Here is a 16,724-nt window from a genome sequence, read left to right as displayed (position 1 = left end):
TTAGCCATGTTCTAATGCTAATTGATGCAAAATGGAAACAGCAAGAAATACACTTTATTTTCCTGATGAAAGAAGAGACTTTAATCTTTTTTTTGGTAGGTTCCATGTTTTTATAGCAATAGGACACAATATTCTGTGGGCCTTGCAAAATCAATCAAAATTCAGTAAAACAGTGAAAATGTCCTGGGAGTGAATGAGTTAAGATAAATTGTATTTATTTAAAGACAGACAAAAAAAAAAAAAAAAGTCTTCATTTTAAGAAGGTGCATGAGATGCTGCTTGCTTTTCTGGTTATAATTAACCTGCAATAATTGTACTATCAAATCGTATTCATTTTGTTTATTTTAACACACAACAAAAACAATATGTCTATAATAATTACAATATAATAAAAAAATATATATATATCAGGACCACTATGCTCTATTCAAGGCAGTGCATGATATGCTATTTGTCGAATGTATTATAAACCTATGTATACAGTGTTAATGTATTTTCTGCATCTATTTCTCTATTTCTCAGTATGAAATTACTTAGGGTTTTGTTTTTTTTTTTTTTTTTTTTTTTGTCTATAAAATGGTATTAGTTTTTGTTTATTTCAAGCCAAAATGTTGATTCAACATGTCGTCAAGGATGGTAGCGAGCTTGATGGCTATTCTACAGTTGTGCATTTTCTTCTTTACTACTTTGTGGAATTAATCATCATTTTAGCGGATGAAGTCACATCGGGTTCAAGGTTGTCGTTTATTTATTTACACTCGCCAAAGAAATGCTGCTTATTGTGGCTGTGTTTCGCTGACACGCACGCACGCACGCACGCACGCACGCACGCACGCGTACGTAGCAGCGATGCTTATCAAGAAGGGAAGCTTTGAGCTGGCGGCCGTCTTGGGAAGAGGATTTGGCCGGCGAGGAACAATGAACTGTGGGAATCCGTTTGTCCCGCATTGATCTTCCTCCTGTGGCGCCCCCCCAACAACTCCCCGCCCTCGACACGCACGCTCACGCACACGCACAGGTTTATCTGTTCTCCCCGCGGTGTGTATGTGAGCCAGGATGAGCTGAGAGTGGAAGTACCTGTTGACAAGTGCTCTCCGTCCGTCCTCAATGGTCCAGTGTGCTACAGCGGTGATGAATAGGAGGACGGTCGGGTGATGGCGGGGGGGGGGGGGGGGGGGGGGGGGGGGCTACTCTTCGTCATTGTACTTCTTCAACCTGCAAGAGCAACAGCATCTTCATGTCCTATTTTTGTTTAGGATGTTTGGGATAGCATAAAATCCAGCATTAGTGGTTTAAATTTTTTATTATTATTATTATTAGTTCATCTTTGAAGGACTCCTGTAAATGGACCAAAATGGCAGCTTTGTAGCAAAATGGCAGACTTATCAGATGATACCGTGTCGGGCATGTCTTCTTAAGACTTTGTTGTTTTGTGGATATACTCACGATGGAAATGCCTACGAATTTTACATTCAGTGAAATTCCTTTGGAGGCTGAATATTCAAAAATGCTGCCAAGCTCAGCCCACACTCATGGATGGAAACTCACTTTTCACTGTTGTTTGTTGAATCTGTCTAGTGTACGTGATTTAAAATCTGGTAGCAATCATAATAAATCACTGCCAGTCATTATAGAAATTTTTTACATTTCCAATATTCACGTGATATTACATTCAATAATTATATATGAACCAAATCTACCAAATAACAGAATAGACTCCCTACTTTTTGTCCCGTCCCGTTCTTTTATAATTGACAGCAGAAAAATGTAGGTTTGCCAAAATACAGCCATTTCTCCCATGGACTCTGAAACTGTGTTTATTTCCTATAAAATGGGGCAATGATGTCATCTACCGGTGGTTGGGCATCAGTAAAGTTGTTTCCAAGTTTGATATTTACAGTGGAGCATGCTCAGATTCGCCCCCATTTAGCACCGCTCTAAAAAATACAATTGACAAGTATACTTGTCAAAGGCAGTGAATGAGTTAAGAAGTTTGGAAGACACTTAAAAATGACCAAAATGACCCTAAAATGGCTGCTATAAACCAGAATGGCAGACTTCCTGTTCATTTTCTGGTTTGGATTCTTGAGACTTTTTTGTGAGTCTACTTATGATTGACATGTCTACCAAATTTCACGTTGCTAAGACAAACCAGTTTTGGGGGCTGAATTTTCAAAATGCCTGGAATTGACAACATGATGCTAAAATGCCTCCTGGACGCCTCCCTGGGGAGGTGTTCCGGGCATGTCCCACCGGTGGGAGGCCCCGGGGACGACCCAGGACACGCTGGAGAGACTATGTCTCTCGGCTGGCCTGGGAACGCCTTGGGATCCCACCGGAGGAGCTGGTTGAAGTGGCTGGGGAGAGGGAAGTCTGGGTTTCCCTCCTGAAGCTGCTGCCCCCGCGACCCGACCCCGGATAAGCGGAAGAAGATGGATGGATGGATGGATGGATGCTAAAATGGCTGCGACAAACCAGAATGGCAGACTTCCTGTTCATTTTCGGGTTTAGCTTCTTGAGAGTTTTTTGTGAGTCTACTTATGATGGACATGTCTACCAAATTTCACGTTGCTAAGTGAAACCGGTTTTGAGGGCTGAATTTTCAAAATGCCTGAAATTGACAACATGATGCTAAAATGGCCATTACAAACCAAAATGGCAGACTTCCTGTACATTTTCTGGTTTGGCTTCTTGAGACTTTTTTGTGAGTCTACTTATGATTGACATGTCTACCAAATTTCACGTTGCTAAGACAAACCGGTTTTGGGGGCTGAATTTTCAAAATGCCTGGAATTGACAACATGATGCTAAAATGGCTGCGACAAACCAGAATGGCAGACTTCCTGTTCATTTTCTGGTTTAGCTTCTTGAGAGTTTTTTGTGAGTCTACTTATGATGGACATGTCTACCAAATTTCACGTTGCTAAGTGAAACCGGTTTTGAGGGCTGAATTTTCAAAATGCCTTAACTTGACAACAGGATGCTAAAATGGCTGTTACAAACCAAAATGGCAGGCTTCCTGTACATTTTCTGGTTTTGCTTCTTGAGACTTTTTTGTGAGTCTACTTATGATGGACATGTCTGCCAAATTTCGGGTTGCTAAGTGAAACCGGTTTTGAGGGCTGAATTTTCAAAATGCCTGAACTTGACAACAGGATGCTAAAATGGCCATTACAAACCAAAATGGCAGAACTTTTTTCTCTTTTTAGACATGGATTCTTGACTCTTTTTTTTTTTTTTTTTTTTTTTTTTTTTAAATAAGTCCACTTATGATGATGGACATGTCTCCGAAATCTCATGTTGCAAAGTCAAGCTGTCTTTTAGTTTAGCGTTTAGCGTTGTTAGCTTACTAACACAGCCCATCTGCAACTCACATTATGTCAACATTTATTGTGGGATGGCATCAAACAGTACACGCATGAAGCATGTGCACATGTCCAAATATGACGGCCATATGCACATGGTGAATGAAAATTGATTAGTTTCCCAGCAGCAGCCTTGCATTAGGCTTGAACGATCTATCGCTTTGTGATCAGTCGATGGCCTCTCTTTGATGCATGACACAAAAATTCAAAGAAAAAAAAAAGAAAAAAAAATAGAAGCCACTAATAGCTTTTCCATCGACTCAACAACTCTCCAAAGTTTGACGCCGACACAGAAGCTTTATATTCCGAAACTGTTTATTTCCGTATGAATTTATAATGAGCCTTTCTAATAGCTATCCCCACTATTGCCTTTGCTTCAATAATTGATATGGTTACAATTAGAGTGAAGCACATATAAATCCCTCATGCATTTGTGATGCCTGCTAATATTGATAAGACCGAATTGAACTGTGAGACACACACACGCATGCAAAGTGCATGACGCGTGTGCGTGTCCCACCACCACCTGTCTGCACCTGAACATGATGGCGGTGTGTGTGTGTTTTTTGTGTTGTTGTTGTTTGTTTTTAATGAGCGTTTCACCAAAGTGCGTTCGGGTGTCCTGTTGTCAGGCCCGTTGCAGCGTTTTTGAGTCGCTAAACATGCGCCGTGTCTTTTTAGAGGACATCCGCATATTGATTTGTTGTGTGTGTGAGCAAAGGAGGAGGTGTGTGAGGGCTGGTGTGGGTTTGGGGGTTGTCACATAAGAAATGTCCTTTTTAATCAGGGGGAAAAATATAAAATGAGTCGGGAGCAAGGCGCGCATATGAATGCAGCTCATTTGCATACGCTCGTCAGCCAGGATGCGTTGGTTAAAAAAAAAAAAAAAAAAAAAAAAAACACACACACACACGCAGCCGCACGCACACACACACAAAAGTGGATTCGTCAGTTCATTTCACATGATTCCATTGTCTATGTGCCTTTTGTTGTATGTTGAGAGATAAAGGCGGGCATCAAATTGGAGAAAAGGGCACGGCTGCCGCTATCTCCGCAAATGAGCAACAGCTCATCAGGCGACTTGAAATCACAGATTTTGATTCCAAAAGGGTTTTTTTTGTGTGTGTGCCGTGCGTGTGCGTGTCATTCAAATCACTTCTCCTTCCGCGTGAGCACGCGCGCCGAATGATGGAGGCTGCCTGTCACATACACACGCACGCACGCACGGAAAAGTTATACGCATGCGCTCTACTAATAATAATAATGGAAGTAATAATATTCTCTCAGTAAATTGACTCGGGTGATACGTCAAATTGTTTCTGCTGCACTTTTAAACGGATCTGTCAGCACCCTGTGAGGATTGTAGGAACAAAAGATTGCTTTTTTTTTTTTGACTGCCTTTGTTTTGCTGTTTAGTGTTTTTAAATCATAGCGCATGAACGATGATGATTGTTTGTGAAAAGCAAACATGACAAAGGAAACTTCAGGAATCTTGCAACAAGATAGCAATTTTACTTACGGTATCTACAGAATAGCTTTGATTCCTTTTCTTGATATTTCATTCATTGTGGGAATGCTCAACTTTTTTTTTTGGGCCGAAAAACAACTCCCATTTCCGATTTACACCGTTCAAATTTCAACTTGCTTCAAAAAAATTCACGCATTCCGGGGTATACATCGTCTGAGTCCACGTTACTGACAGTATCTCACAATTTGATGTTAAACATCAACTTCTCCCCATTCATTTTCTATGGGACTGACATTGAACTTTTCCCAAATCTCACTTTCCACGCCCACGACGAGCTCTGTCATACCGCAAAGTTCTTTTTTTATTAACGCATCTTTCAAGTTCAATTAAAGCTTTGTAATGTTCACATAATTTATCTTTCAATTTACTTCATAAGCATTCAGTTATTGGCATTCAACTTTCAGCATTCCCACGCAATTTCTCCAGAAATTGCACTTAGATGAAGTTGTATTTCCTCTTTATTATTTATTCACTTAATTATTTTTGCATTTTTCTCATTTTAGCGCTCGCAAAGTGAGCTCAATTTTCTGCTTCTTTTCAACTCCAATGTCGCGCCAGTGTTACTCTTTTATTGAACGAAACTAATTATTTGAGTAACAAGTCTTTGAAAATAACAGGAGTGAGTTTTTCCACAAACATTTGAGAGAGGGTCACATAGCATTGAGCTAGTAGCATGTTGGCACTAACTACATGACAGAGAACCAAATGTGTTTTAAAAATAAACGAAAAAAATAAATAAGGCATCCATATTTTCTGCACCTCGTTAGTTGAAATGTCATCAAAAATGCTTGAGCGTCCCAACTTAGCTCAGGGAAGGATTTTGTGAGGAAAAAAAACAAAACAAAACATAAACTAACATTTTTAAAGGACTTCGTTTTATTTCATGGTAAAGTCTTAATTTTAGGAACCATAAAGTGGGCAAGCAATGTTTTTTTTTTATTTTTATTTTTTTATTTACTGTTATTGAAAATGAACAGTGGAGTTTTATTTCATTCCTTAAGAAAAAGAGAAATGAAAAGTAACAGAAAGAAGTAAAACTTGTGTTATCTGCCCCTTATCAAAAAAACAAAAAAAGACGCTTTCAATATAATAAATCTAGAAAATAATGAAGCAGTATGTCCTTGTTCTATATGTATTTATCCAGTAATTGAGCTTTTGTCAAGTTTTAAAAGATACAGATAGACTGAGATGATTTTGTTTTACAATCCGGATTGTTCCATAAGCTGACACCGTGAGTTGAAATACAGCGTTCTTTTGTTTTGTTCTATATTTTGTTTTGGAGGAAATATCGGTTCCTCTTAATTTATATTCACTTTCCTTTTTTTTTATTTTTTTTTTATTTAATTTGTATCTTAATTGGTAAACTTTCAAGATGGGCTTTAAACATTATTTTGAGACGGTTAAACTACATCAATTAATTAAATTTTAAAATTTCCAATTTCCAATTTAATGGATTAGTGTGGTCTCTGCATCCGCAGCTGCAAACGACACGAATTGCACGTTTCTGTGAAAGAAAGATGGAATCGATGTCGGTTTTGGCTGCACGTGCCCACACTTAAAGGATTTAAAGGATTATTTTCAGTTGTGTTTATTAGACACTTAACAGATTAACATGAATGATAAAATCATCAATTGCTTATAGTAAATGTTATTGTGCATTTCTACATTATATTTTCCCGGGACTTAAAAAATGGCCCCGATTTGATGGAATGTCCTATCAAGTATTGATTTCAAAAAGTAGTAAAGTTGCTGTTTTAGGTGGCTTTATCCCACTCGAAACAGAATCCAGTGACAATCTTGGAGAGGGCCAAAGTTGACAATGGAGCATTCGTCAGCTGACATGTTGGCGCTTGCGAGATCAAGTGGGGAGAATGTCGAGGAGGGTCGTGACATTCCTCCGAAAACAACAGAGCCAGATTCATGTTTGCGTCCTGGAAGGAAGAGCAACAAACGCTCGGCTCTGATGTCCGAGCAGCTCCCACTGACTCACCAACATCATTTGGCGTCCGCCGCCTCTTCCTCCTCCTCCTCCTCCTCCTTCTCCTCCTCCTCCTCCTGGACGCCGTCTTTTATTTTTTTTGATGATTGCGCCACTGTTACCAGGCAGCGCCGCTAATCAGCTTAATGAGACATTATACAATATTTTGTCGAGCAAAGCAAAAAGTGTGCTTATTGTTGGGCGGCTTTGACCCCGCCGGCAGCCGGGGGGGGGGCGCTCGCCGACGTGTTTATACCTCTCCATCTGGAGAGCAGATGGATGTGCATTTAAGGCTTTTATTTTTATTGTGTCAACAAATATTCTTCACTTTGATTATGACTCTCCCTTGCATCCGCATTTCTCAACCTTCAAACATCATTCCGGACATCCTGGCAACTCTTTCACCTTTCTCATATTTCCAGTTTTTCCGTGAAAATAATTTCCATTGAAATGAATGGAGCCACTTGTCAGATTGATCCCACCTTTCCACTTCCTACTACCTTCAAATCATTCTAACATCGGGTTCAGCTACTTTGGGGCATTTTAGACAATTCCCACATTTGTCACTATTCAACATTTTTCATGTCAATATTACTACAACCACATATGAACCGATTCCAAGCATTCGTACTTCCACATTTATCAAACGATACAAAACTTTTAACGCTGCTACGTATTCACATCATTCCAGACATCTTGGAAACAAATGAGCATTTTCCCAAAGTAGCGCAACAAAATTCTCAAGCTAGGCGATATTTTCCATATTTACCTCCTACTTTTGTATGTTTTAATTAGTGCTGTCAAAGTTAAAGCGTTAACTAATTAATTAATCACAAAAAATGATCGCATTAATCATGTATTAAGGCAGATTAATCGCACTATTAATTTTGACTGCAAATGATTTAGCTTGACAGCGGACGGCTACGTTAAAGGTAGCACAGGTTGTGTTTGAACAATAAACATAACATGCATTAAAGTGAAGCATTTAATAAATGTTTGCCTGTGACATTCAGAATATTTGTTCATGTCAAACTATCGGGGTCATTTTTTTTCCCCCTTTAAATTATGCAAGTAATTAACTGATTGGAAATAGAGGAGGATGAGACGTTCTCTTAACATTAAATGCCCAAAAAATTAACACATAAGAGGTGCATTTCAAATTTGGTGGGCAAAAAATTTTGATAAAAAGCCTTTTTAATGAAGCGATTAATCGTGATTAATCCAAATTTTAAGGCGTGATTAATCTGATTAAAAAAAGGTAATCGTTTGACAGCTCTAGTTTTAATGTTTCAAACCATTCTAACTTCAAACTGTTCAGCTCGTTCAGAACGCATGCGGAACTGTTCGTCACATTCCCCAAAATTGTGGCATGACATCACAAACTGCCAAATTTAGAGAGAGCCTGTTTGACACAATGACCTCGTCCATTGTTCCGCATTTCGGACCCAATTCCAACCATTCCGACTTCAGAGTGTTTCTCCGTTTACCGCATTTTCCGCCACATCAATTCACAAATAAATGCTGAATTCTTAACTGATTTGAAATCTTCCAAGTTTGACATTCACTTCAGCGTTTTAACATTTTGATGTTACTCGACAGAATTTCAATTCAGCATCAGTTAGTCATCATTCACACACACGCAGTTTCCACAGAAATTCCATTGTTTCTTTTCATTCTCGTCCCTGAATTACACAGAAAGAAAAATAGATATAGTGAGTCACACTGTTGTTGTCGGTTTAAAGCGCTATTTACTGCCGGCGTCCTAATTGTGGTCTCACAATGGCATCGCCGCGTTCCATTAGGGCGCGTAATTGGCGCAATTCCGATAGGATGGGCACAAGTAGCCTAATTAAGCGCCGCTAGCTCCGTGGCGACAAGACTAATTATTAGGGCCAAAATGGTGGCTCGCTCTCTCTTTTTTTTTTTTTTTTGAGAAGCGCAGCATTTCTGCAGTCCCTCGACGTCTTGGACACTTCATTAGGTACACATGCTCACTAGATCAGCACGACTATTTAAGATCATAATTTTCCTCTTTGTATTGTAAGAAAACAATTGTGAGGATTTAAACTTGAGGCAAAAATTAAAACTGATGGCAAGAAAAGTGAGACTAAACCAATAAGCAGAAAAAAAGGCAGGATACCAGACGTCGTGATCATATGTCAGATAATGCTAACGACAAAGTAGTAGTATATTTCTCTGGTGTATGCTAGTTTGAATTAAGCCAGTCAAAACAGCCGCGAAAGGATGCTACACAATTTCATCTGAATTACGCTAACCCCTTTGTTGTTGTTGTTGTTGTTGTTGTTCCAGGATGGAGGACTCGAGTTTGTGCCTTGGTATGTCATCAGCGGTGCCCGACACCGAAGCCCACCTGAGCAACGCGGTGCTCAACGGCCGCTACCCAATCAGCCAGAAGCTCCACCAGCTCACCGCCCAGCTGGGACACGCCTTCCCCGACCTGCACCGCCCGCCGCAGATCCCCGAGGAGAAAGCGGCGGCACCACTGGACGAGAAGAGCCACCATGCCGCCCTGGCCAGTCAACCCATCAGCAGCCAGATGGCGCTGTTGGCCAACCAGCTCAACCGCGACATCGACGCCGGCGCGCTGAGCGGCCTGAACGGACGCGTTGACTTGCAGCAGTTCCTCAACGGCCAGAACTTGGGCATCATCTCTCAGATGAACGACATCGAAGACGACGCCCGCAAGAACAGGAAGTACCCGTGCCCGCTGTGCGGCAAGCGCTTCCGCTTCAACAGTATCTTGTCGCTGCACATGCGCACCCACACGGGCGAGAAGCCCTTCAAATGTCCCTACTGTGACCACCGGGCGGCTCAGAAGGGCAACCTGAAGATCCACCTTCGCACCCACAAACTGGGCAACCTCGGCAAAGGTCGCGGCCGAGTCCGCGAGGAGAACCGGCTGCTCCACGAGCTGGAAGAGCGAGCCATCCTGAGGGACAAGCAGATGCGAGGCGGCGGCGGGCTCCTGCAGGCGGCCGCGCGCGAGCCCCACGTGGGTCTCAACAGCAGCGCCAACGCCCTCCAGCAGCAGCTGGGTTCGGCCTGCGGCCTGCCGCCTCCCCCGGGCCTCGCCACGACGGAAACGGCCTCCCAGCCGTCTTCCTCGCCCAAGCCGGCCGCTGCCCAGGACGAGCAGTCCCTCAACCCGGCTGCGGGGTTCCGTTGCACCTTCTGCAAAGGAAAATTTAAGAAGCGCGAGGAGCTGGACCGCCACATCCGCATCCTCCACAAGCCGTACAAATGTACGCTGTGTGAGTTCGCCGCCGCCCACGAGGAGGAGCTGATCAGCCACGTGGAGAAAGCCCACATAACTGCGGAGAACACGCAGGGTCAGGGTGGCGGCGCAGCAGGAGGCGTGCAAATGGCCACCGAATTCCGCTGCGACGTGTGCGGCCAGGTGTTCAGCCAAGCCTGGTTCCTCAAGGGCCACATGCGTAAACACAAGGACTCCTTTGAGCACTGCTGCCAAATATGTGGCCGCCGCTTCAAGGAACCCTGGTTCCTCAAGAACCACATGAAGGTCCATCTCAACAAGCTGGCCATCAAGAGCAAGCCGCCACAGCCTAGCGAGCAGGACATGGCGTCCGTCAACAGCATGAGCAGCCTGGCACAAGAAGCCCACGCCAGCCTGTACTCCCGTTACATCTCCTGCCTTCAGGGAGGCTTCCTATCCCCGGACAAGCAGGGTCTGAGCGAGCAGCACCAAATGCTGGCAAAGGCCGGGATCGCCATGAAGGAGAAAGAAATGCTCGGCAAGCTCCTGGGCCCGATGGCAGCGGGAATTGGCCACGGGCTGGGCGAGAACGAGAAGCGCTCCCTCTTAGGGTGCCTCAACCTTGTACCGCCGCTGAAGTCGAGCTGCATGGAGCGTCTGCAGGCTGCCGCCAAGGTGGCCGAGATGGATTCCCTCAACAGCTACCAAGCATGGCAGATCATGGCTCGTGGCATCGCTATGGACCGTGCCTTCATGCCCAAGGAGCAGCAGCAGCACCACCACCACCACCACACCACCCCCGGGAAGGAAGACGACATGGCGGGAGCCGGTGCCGTGGCGTCCTTCTCCAAGGAGAAACAAGACTTTGCCCTCTTGGCTTCCACGGAAGGCTCCAAGAAACAGCTCTCCGAGGCCTTGCAGGGCTCCAAGGCCGCGAGTGCCGCCATGATGTCCATGAAGGATGACGCAAGGGGCTTTGACTTGATGTCACACCACATCGGTGCCGAGACTCCTGGCAGTCTGTCCGGCTTGGGAAGCCCCAACATGGACTATGGTCTCTCGAACCTGAAAGACAAGCCTTCAGAATGTCCCGACTGCGGCCGGGTTTTCAGAACCTATCACCAGATGGTCGTGCACTCCCGCGTCCATGCCAAGGACCGGCGGGGCACGGAGGAAGCGCTCCAGCAGCAAGGCGTGACGGACGAACGCCGCGGCTCGGCCAGCGATCCTGAGTCCCAGTCCATCAGCCGCTCTACGACCCCCGGGTCCTCCAACGTAACCGAGGAGAGCGGAGCCGGAGGTGGACACTCACAGACTGGAAGTGTCCAGGATGACAGCCCTCATCCCTCGTCACCTTCCTCAGGTAAGACGCTCAACTTTTTTTCCGGAAGGATCTCTGACCTATCCCGTGAGATAGACAATGTGAAGCGCTCCATTTAAACTTTAAAGTTTCCGGTGACCGCAGAACATTTCCTTGCAATGAATGAACAGTGGCCTGGCGCACATATTACAGCTTTTGCATTGGTTTTCGCAAGTCTGTACGAGGGTCGATTTCTACAATGCAGCCAGAACGTTGATGCATATGGTGGTGCATTGCAGGTCTACCACTGGACCACCAATATCGTCTAGTTAAGAGTAGAAGCTTCGGCTAGTTTTAGGGTACAAACAAAACAAAACCATTCTAGCAGGGTTATCCTTACCATTCATGACGGTTACAATTACCATTAGGTTAACATTAACCTTTATCGTCAGGGTTGGATACAAGCGTGGGAGGCTAAGTGTTTATCCTTCATCTATTGTCTTCTGCGGTTTGATAATTGCTTCAGTGTGAGCACTTGTGCCTTTAACAGCGATGGAAAAACGGCAAAAGCCCCGTCAAAGCGGGCACATTCTTCTCATAGCTCAAATACTTAACACGGCGTAATGTGACGGCGTCCGTCTTAAGTGCACGTTTATCGGGATTAAGCGTAGCTCGGCGCGGGGCGATTACGCGACTTTTTAAAGGTAACTTTGCCGAGCTCCTCGGGGCAGCCGAGGAAACGCGAGCGCGGTAATTAGGTCACGACTGCACGATAATCAGTCAGTTTAAGCTAAACAAGACACTAATTAAAGATATACATATAAAGCAGGTCAAAAAAAAAAACAAACGTTGAAGTTAATTTGCCAAAGCCGGCATGTGCTTTTAAGTCTTTGGAGAGAAATATAAATATAAATATAAATGAGAGCGTCTTAGCTTAAGGCTGTAAGCAACTTAATTCCACCAGTGGAGATGAAATTGTTTATTTATTCACAGAGGCATGAAGTCCTTATCACACGCGTGTAGTGTGATGGGTTTGTACACGGGATGGGCGATGTTTATTTTAATCTAAGAAATAATAACACACACATCCCCTTACACCCCCCCCCCCCCACCACCACCCCAATTAGGAATTAATGAAAATGAGCACGAGATAAAAAGCTATTTTCTTTATAGAGACTATTAAACACAACACTTTCTCAACAGGCTGGGGGTGTCGCCGACGTAATTAGCTGCTGAATTTTAATGCGCTGGCTTTGACTCCTTTTCTCGTGTTGTGTTAGCTAGCGTCCGTCGCTAAAAAAAAATAAATAAAATAAAGCACTCGGCACAAAAGGAGCTTAGGTCTGCCCCTTCTGTGCCGCATTTGAATGTTGGATTAAAACACACGAGCGTAAATACATTGTCATCACTGGATCAAAAAAAAAAAAAAAAAAGAGTACGGCTTTGACAATGGCGTCGCATGCAAAAATGTGCGACTGTGGCTAACCATTTCGCTCGTAACGATAAAAACTTTGTCATTATTCAGCTTCTGACCTCTTAGTTGTGCATGAGCTAAAAATAGCCTTTTAAAATTTATTTGCATTACTGTTTCACGAATTGTGTCATTTATGTTAAAAAGTGCTAATGTTGCCAACCTAGCTGCTAACGAGCCAACAAACAGTAACAAATAGCATCATCGTATCCATCTGATGACTTGATAGTTTTGCTAGCATGAGCTAATTACTGCCCTTTACCAGTTTGACATTTACGTTAACTTGTCTAAAATGTTGTCCTTCATGTAAAACTTGCGAAATGTGCTAACTTTTCGGGTGCCGCGATCTTTCTGATGTGGTTTATATTTCATTTCGCTAAGTTTCAAGCTGCTAACAAAAACAAGAACCAAAACTGTGATGAGTTAATGCTAAGCTTTCTCCTATCGAGTGCTTGTGTGCTAGCTGTGCTAACATGAGCTAATGATGCCTTTCCACTAAGCATTGTCGAATGCAGTTTGTGACTTGACGCTTGTGCTAACATAAACGGTGAACTCACTCATGCTATGCTATCACATTCACATGAAATGTTGTTTGTTTTTCCAAATGCTGCTAACTGTTGTAAGCTGAGCTAACAAACACAAGAACGAAAAACTGATTGGTTAACGCTAAGTTTTGCAAATGCTGAAGACAGTCTTGCTGCTAATGAGCTCACAAACACCAAATTGAAGTCGCGGATTGGTTCAGATCAACATAGTCAGCAAGTGTTATTAGTGATTCAGTGCTAAATGCTATCTGTGCTAACATAAACTAATGATGCTGTTGCTAATGTTGAATTTAACCTATCTTTTAATAAAATGTGTCAATTATGCAAACAACAACAACAAAACAAACATAAAAACACGACTCTGATAGTTTGACAAGCCTCATTTTGCCTCGCTTTGCGTGCTAGCGTGCTAACATTGTACTCAATAATGCTGTATTCCGGATTTTGGGAACTAGCTCACTTGGAGTTCATCAGATCTGACATTGAAGTGTTCCAAAACAAAAATTTGTATCTGATGACCATGCTAAGCTATTGTTTTTTTAATATCAAGCAAATGATTTGTAAGATTACTTCCTGTTTCACAATTTAAAAGATGGAAAAAAAAAACGTGATTTGTAGCTGAAGGGACTCTCGATTTAGAAACGTCAGTATGTGAGAAGAAAACCTGGAAAGGTGTTGCTCCTCCTGTGTGTGCAAACGTGCACGCATGTGCGCGTGATTTCCCCTCAAACTCATCACTAATGGTTGAAAAGATGAATTACAGTAATCAACAATAACATGTCGAGTGTGAACGAAGGTCACGGCATTTAAAATGAAGGTTGGATGACCTCCGGCGCGCATTTCATTCAATAAAAGTTTTCTTTTGCAAGTTTTGCGCCGATCAAAGTTTTTGGTGAGCGCAAGATGGCGCAAGACAAACCCCCCAAAAAAAGTTCAATTGGTGGTCGGTATACGCGTCTGGCACATTATCCACCTTGTAGAACCGGTAACGTCTTGTCTACAAGCCCCTCCCACCCTGCCCGTGTCGCCCGCATTGAAAATAGCGGCGGTGGCGCGGCAAACATGGCGGCGGGCGCAGATTAACGGCGGCATCCCGCCGTCTTTAGCGCGGCTCAGACAAACAAGACGAGCGCTCGCAAATTGAAATGTGACTCGGCGCCCGAGGTTGTGAAGGCGGCAGAATATTCAGCGTTACACACTCGCGCGCACACTAAGTGTCGCCGTGTAATTAATACGTCATTAACAGGCCACTGGAGTGGATTGAGAGTACGTCATGACTATGCATGACGACTTCGCTCAAGAGAAAACACACCTCATGCAAACATGCGTGAATGGATAAAAAGACCAGTTAAAATTCAAAATGTGCCTCACATTAATCGATACGGATGAGTAAATTCTTTATGTTCTTTATGGAATATAATATAATATATATATATATATATATATATATATATATATATTAGGGGTGCACAATATATCGAAAAAATATCGATATCGCGATATTGGCCCTTGCAATATGCATATCGCAAAGGCACGCAATAAGTTTTATATGGAATTTTATGCTTTTTATATGAATTTGACCAGTCCGATGCTAACTAAAATGTGCATCGCCGATTCGCCATTCACAGTCATGGCTTGACTTTTTCGAACCGCTGAGGAGGGAGATGAGATTGGTGGAAAAGATCGGTTCATTTTTTTAAGGGATCGGCCGATCACCGATCTCCCAAAAATTAAGGAAATTGGGGCAGATAAATCGGCCGATCGATCCGTGCACCCCTAATATATATATATATAATTTTACATATGTTTGTGTATATGACTTTGCTTAAGAAAGAATATTTTGCTCTTTAAAGGGTTGATGTGACGGCGTGTGTATTCGTGCGTGTTTGTGAGTGTGCGCTGAAATGACTTTTTTCTTCTTTGTTGACTTGCTGCTGTGAAGTTGTCGAGTGTCAGCAGAGTGCATTGTGTCATTTTTTTTTATGTGTTTGAGTGTGCTCGTTTTGTATCATTTTATGTGCGCGACGAGGTCAGGACGCTGCTTGCGTCTCCGCCGGCTGATAATAAAGTTGTATTGAATCGTGTTAATTGTCACTTGTGTCGCTCTGATTGACGCCTGGCGGATAAAAAGCCGACTTGTCTTTTTTTTTTTCTTTTTTTTTTTTCGGTGTATTTTGGTATGAAAGGCGCATTTCTTCTTCAGTTCATTTGATTTCCCGCTTCTGTCTTTTCTCCGCTTTGCCTGCTCTCTCTTGTGCACTTTGTAAATGTTGCCCGTGCTGGGAATTAGGCCAGTCCTTTTTAGATCCTGTAAAATTCCGATTGTATTCCGACAGCGTGCGTTTGATGGAGGCCAAACGTTCCCGCCAGCAGCAGCCCGCGCTGGCCCGGTCGGTCGCTCGTCCTTATGAAACATTTATCAGCTCGTTTTATGTCCTAATGATGGCGTTAGCGGTCCCCGCTGGCTTGTGAAGCCGGGATGGGCCGGAATGGGATGAGGGGGTTGGGAATGGTGACACCGTGTCACGTGACACCAAAACATAGCTTCCTACTTTACTTTTGGAACAGCACACACACACACGCACACACCGCGGCTTCCATCTTAATGCTTTGTATGATTAAAAGAAAATATTTATCTCGGGGCCGAAAGAAAACAACACCATATATGATCAAATCTTGAAGGTTATATGAAAGAACTTGAGGTAGCTTATGAAGACATGAGAAAATGTCAATTAAAAACACCAAAAACTATGAGAAGAGAGAGAGAAGATTAGTTTTGTTTAGTTAAATGGGGATTTTGCACTTTTAAAACTGCAAGTAAAGTCGCGTGCCATGATTCTCAAACGTCGCCATTCATAATGGCGTCAGGTGATCAAGTGCATGATGAATAATCAGGTAAAAAAAAAAAGCAGTTAGCAATGCTGAGCTAGCAATAGCATTGTAAAGAAGTTGACATTAGCCACAGCTGCTAGATATATAGCATATATATGAAATTGGACTGTAATATGTATTTTATCTTAATTCATCTAATCATTTATTTCTTAAATGTTATTTTAATTTCTCTCATTTTAAATCAGGTTTTAATTTTTCAAATCGATTTTCATTTTATTGTAACTTTTGTTGCATTTTTTGTTTAGTTTACATTTTTATTTTAATATTTTATTATGTATATATATTATTGTGGTGTATATACATGTATTTATATTTTTAATATCACTTTGTCTATTTTTTTATTTTATCATAATTTGTATTTCTTTTTATTCAAATGTTATTTTAATTTTATTTTATTCATGTTTTAATTT

At 42.6% G+C, this 16,724-nt stretch overlaps 1 protein-coding gene across 3 annotated transcripts in view; it reads left to right on the top strand.

The window, feature by feature from the left end:
• Nucleotides 1-16,724, top strand: part of znf536 (zinc finger protein 536) — a 288,563-nt gene that overhangs the window by 156,991 nt on the left and 114,848 nt on the right. For all 3 annotated transcript variants that reach the window (XM_077520264.1, XM_077520263.1, XM_077520262.1), the window contains one exon: nt 9,182-11,469. In XM_077520264.1, the coding sequence (XP_077376390.1) occupies nt 9,183-11,469 (2,287 nt within the window). In that variant the 5' untranslated portion in view covers nt 9,182. The remainder of the gene's footprint in view (nt 1-9,181; nt 11,470-16,724) is intronic.

This window comes from Festucalex cinctus, chromosome 4 (assembly GCF_051991245.1).
Source record: "Festucalex cinctus isolate MCC-2025b chromosome 4, RoL_Fcin_1.0, whole genome shotgun sequence".
In the NCBI taxonomy this organism is placed as follows: domain Eukaryota; kingdom Metazoa; phylum Chordata; class Actinopteri; order Syngnathiformes; family Syngnathidae; genus Festucalex; species Festucalex cinctus.
The sequence above is the reverse complement of the archived record's forward strand: the minus strand, read 5'-3'. Positions and strand labels throughout refer to the sequence as shown.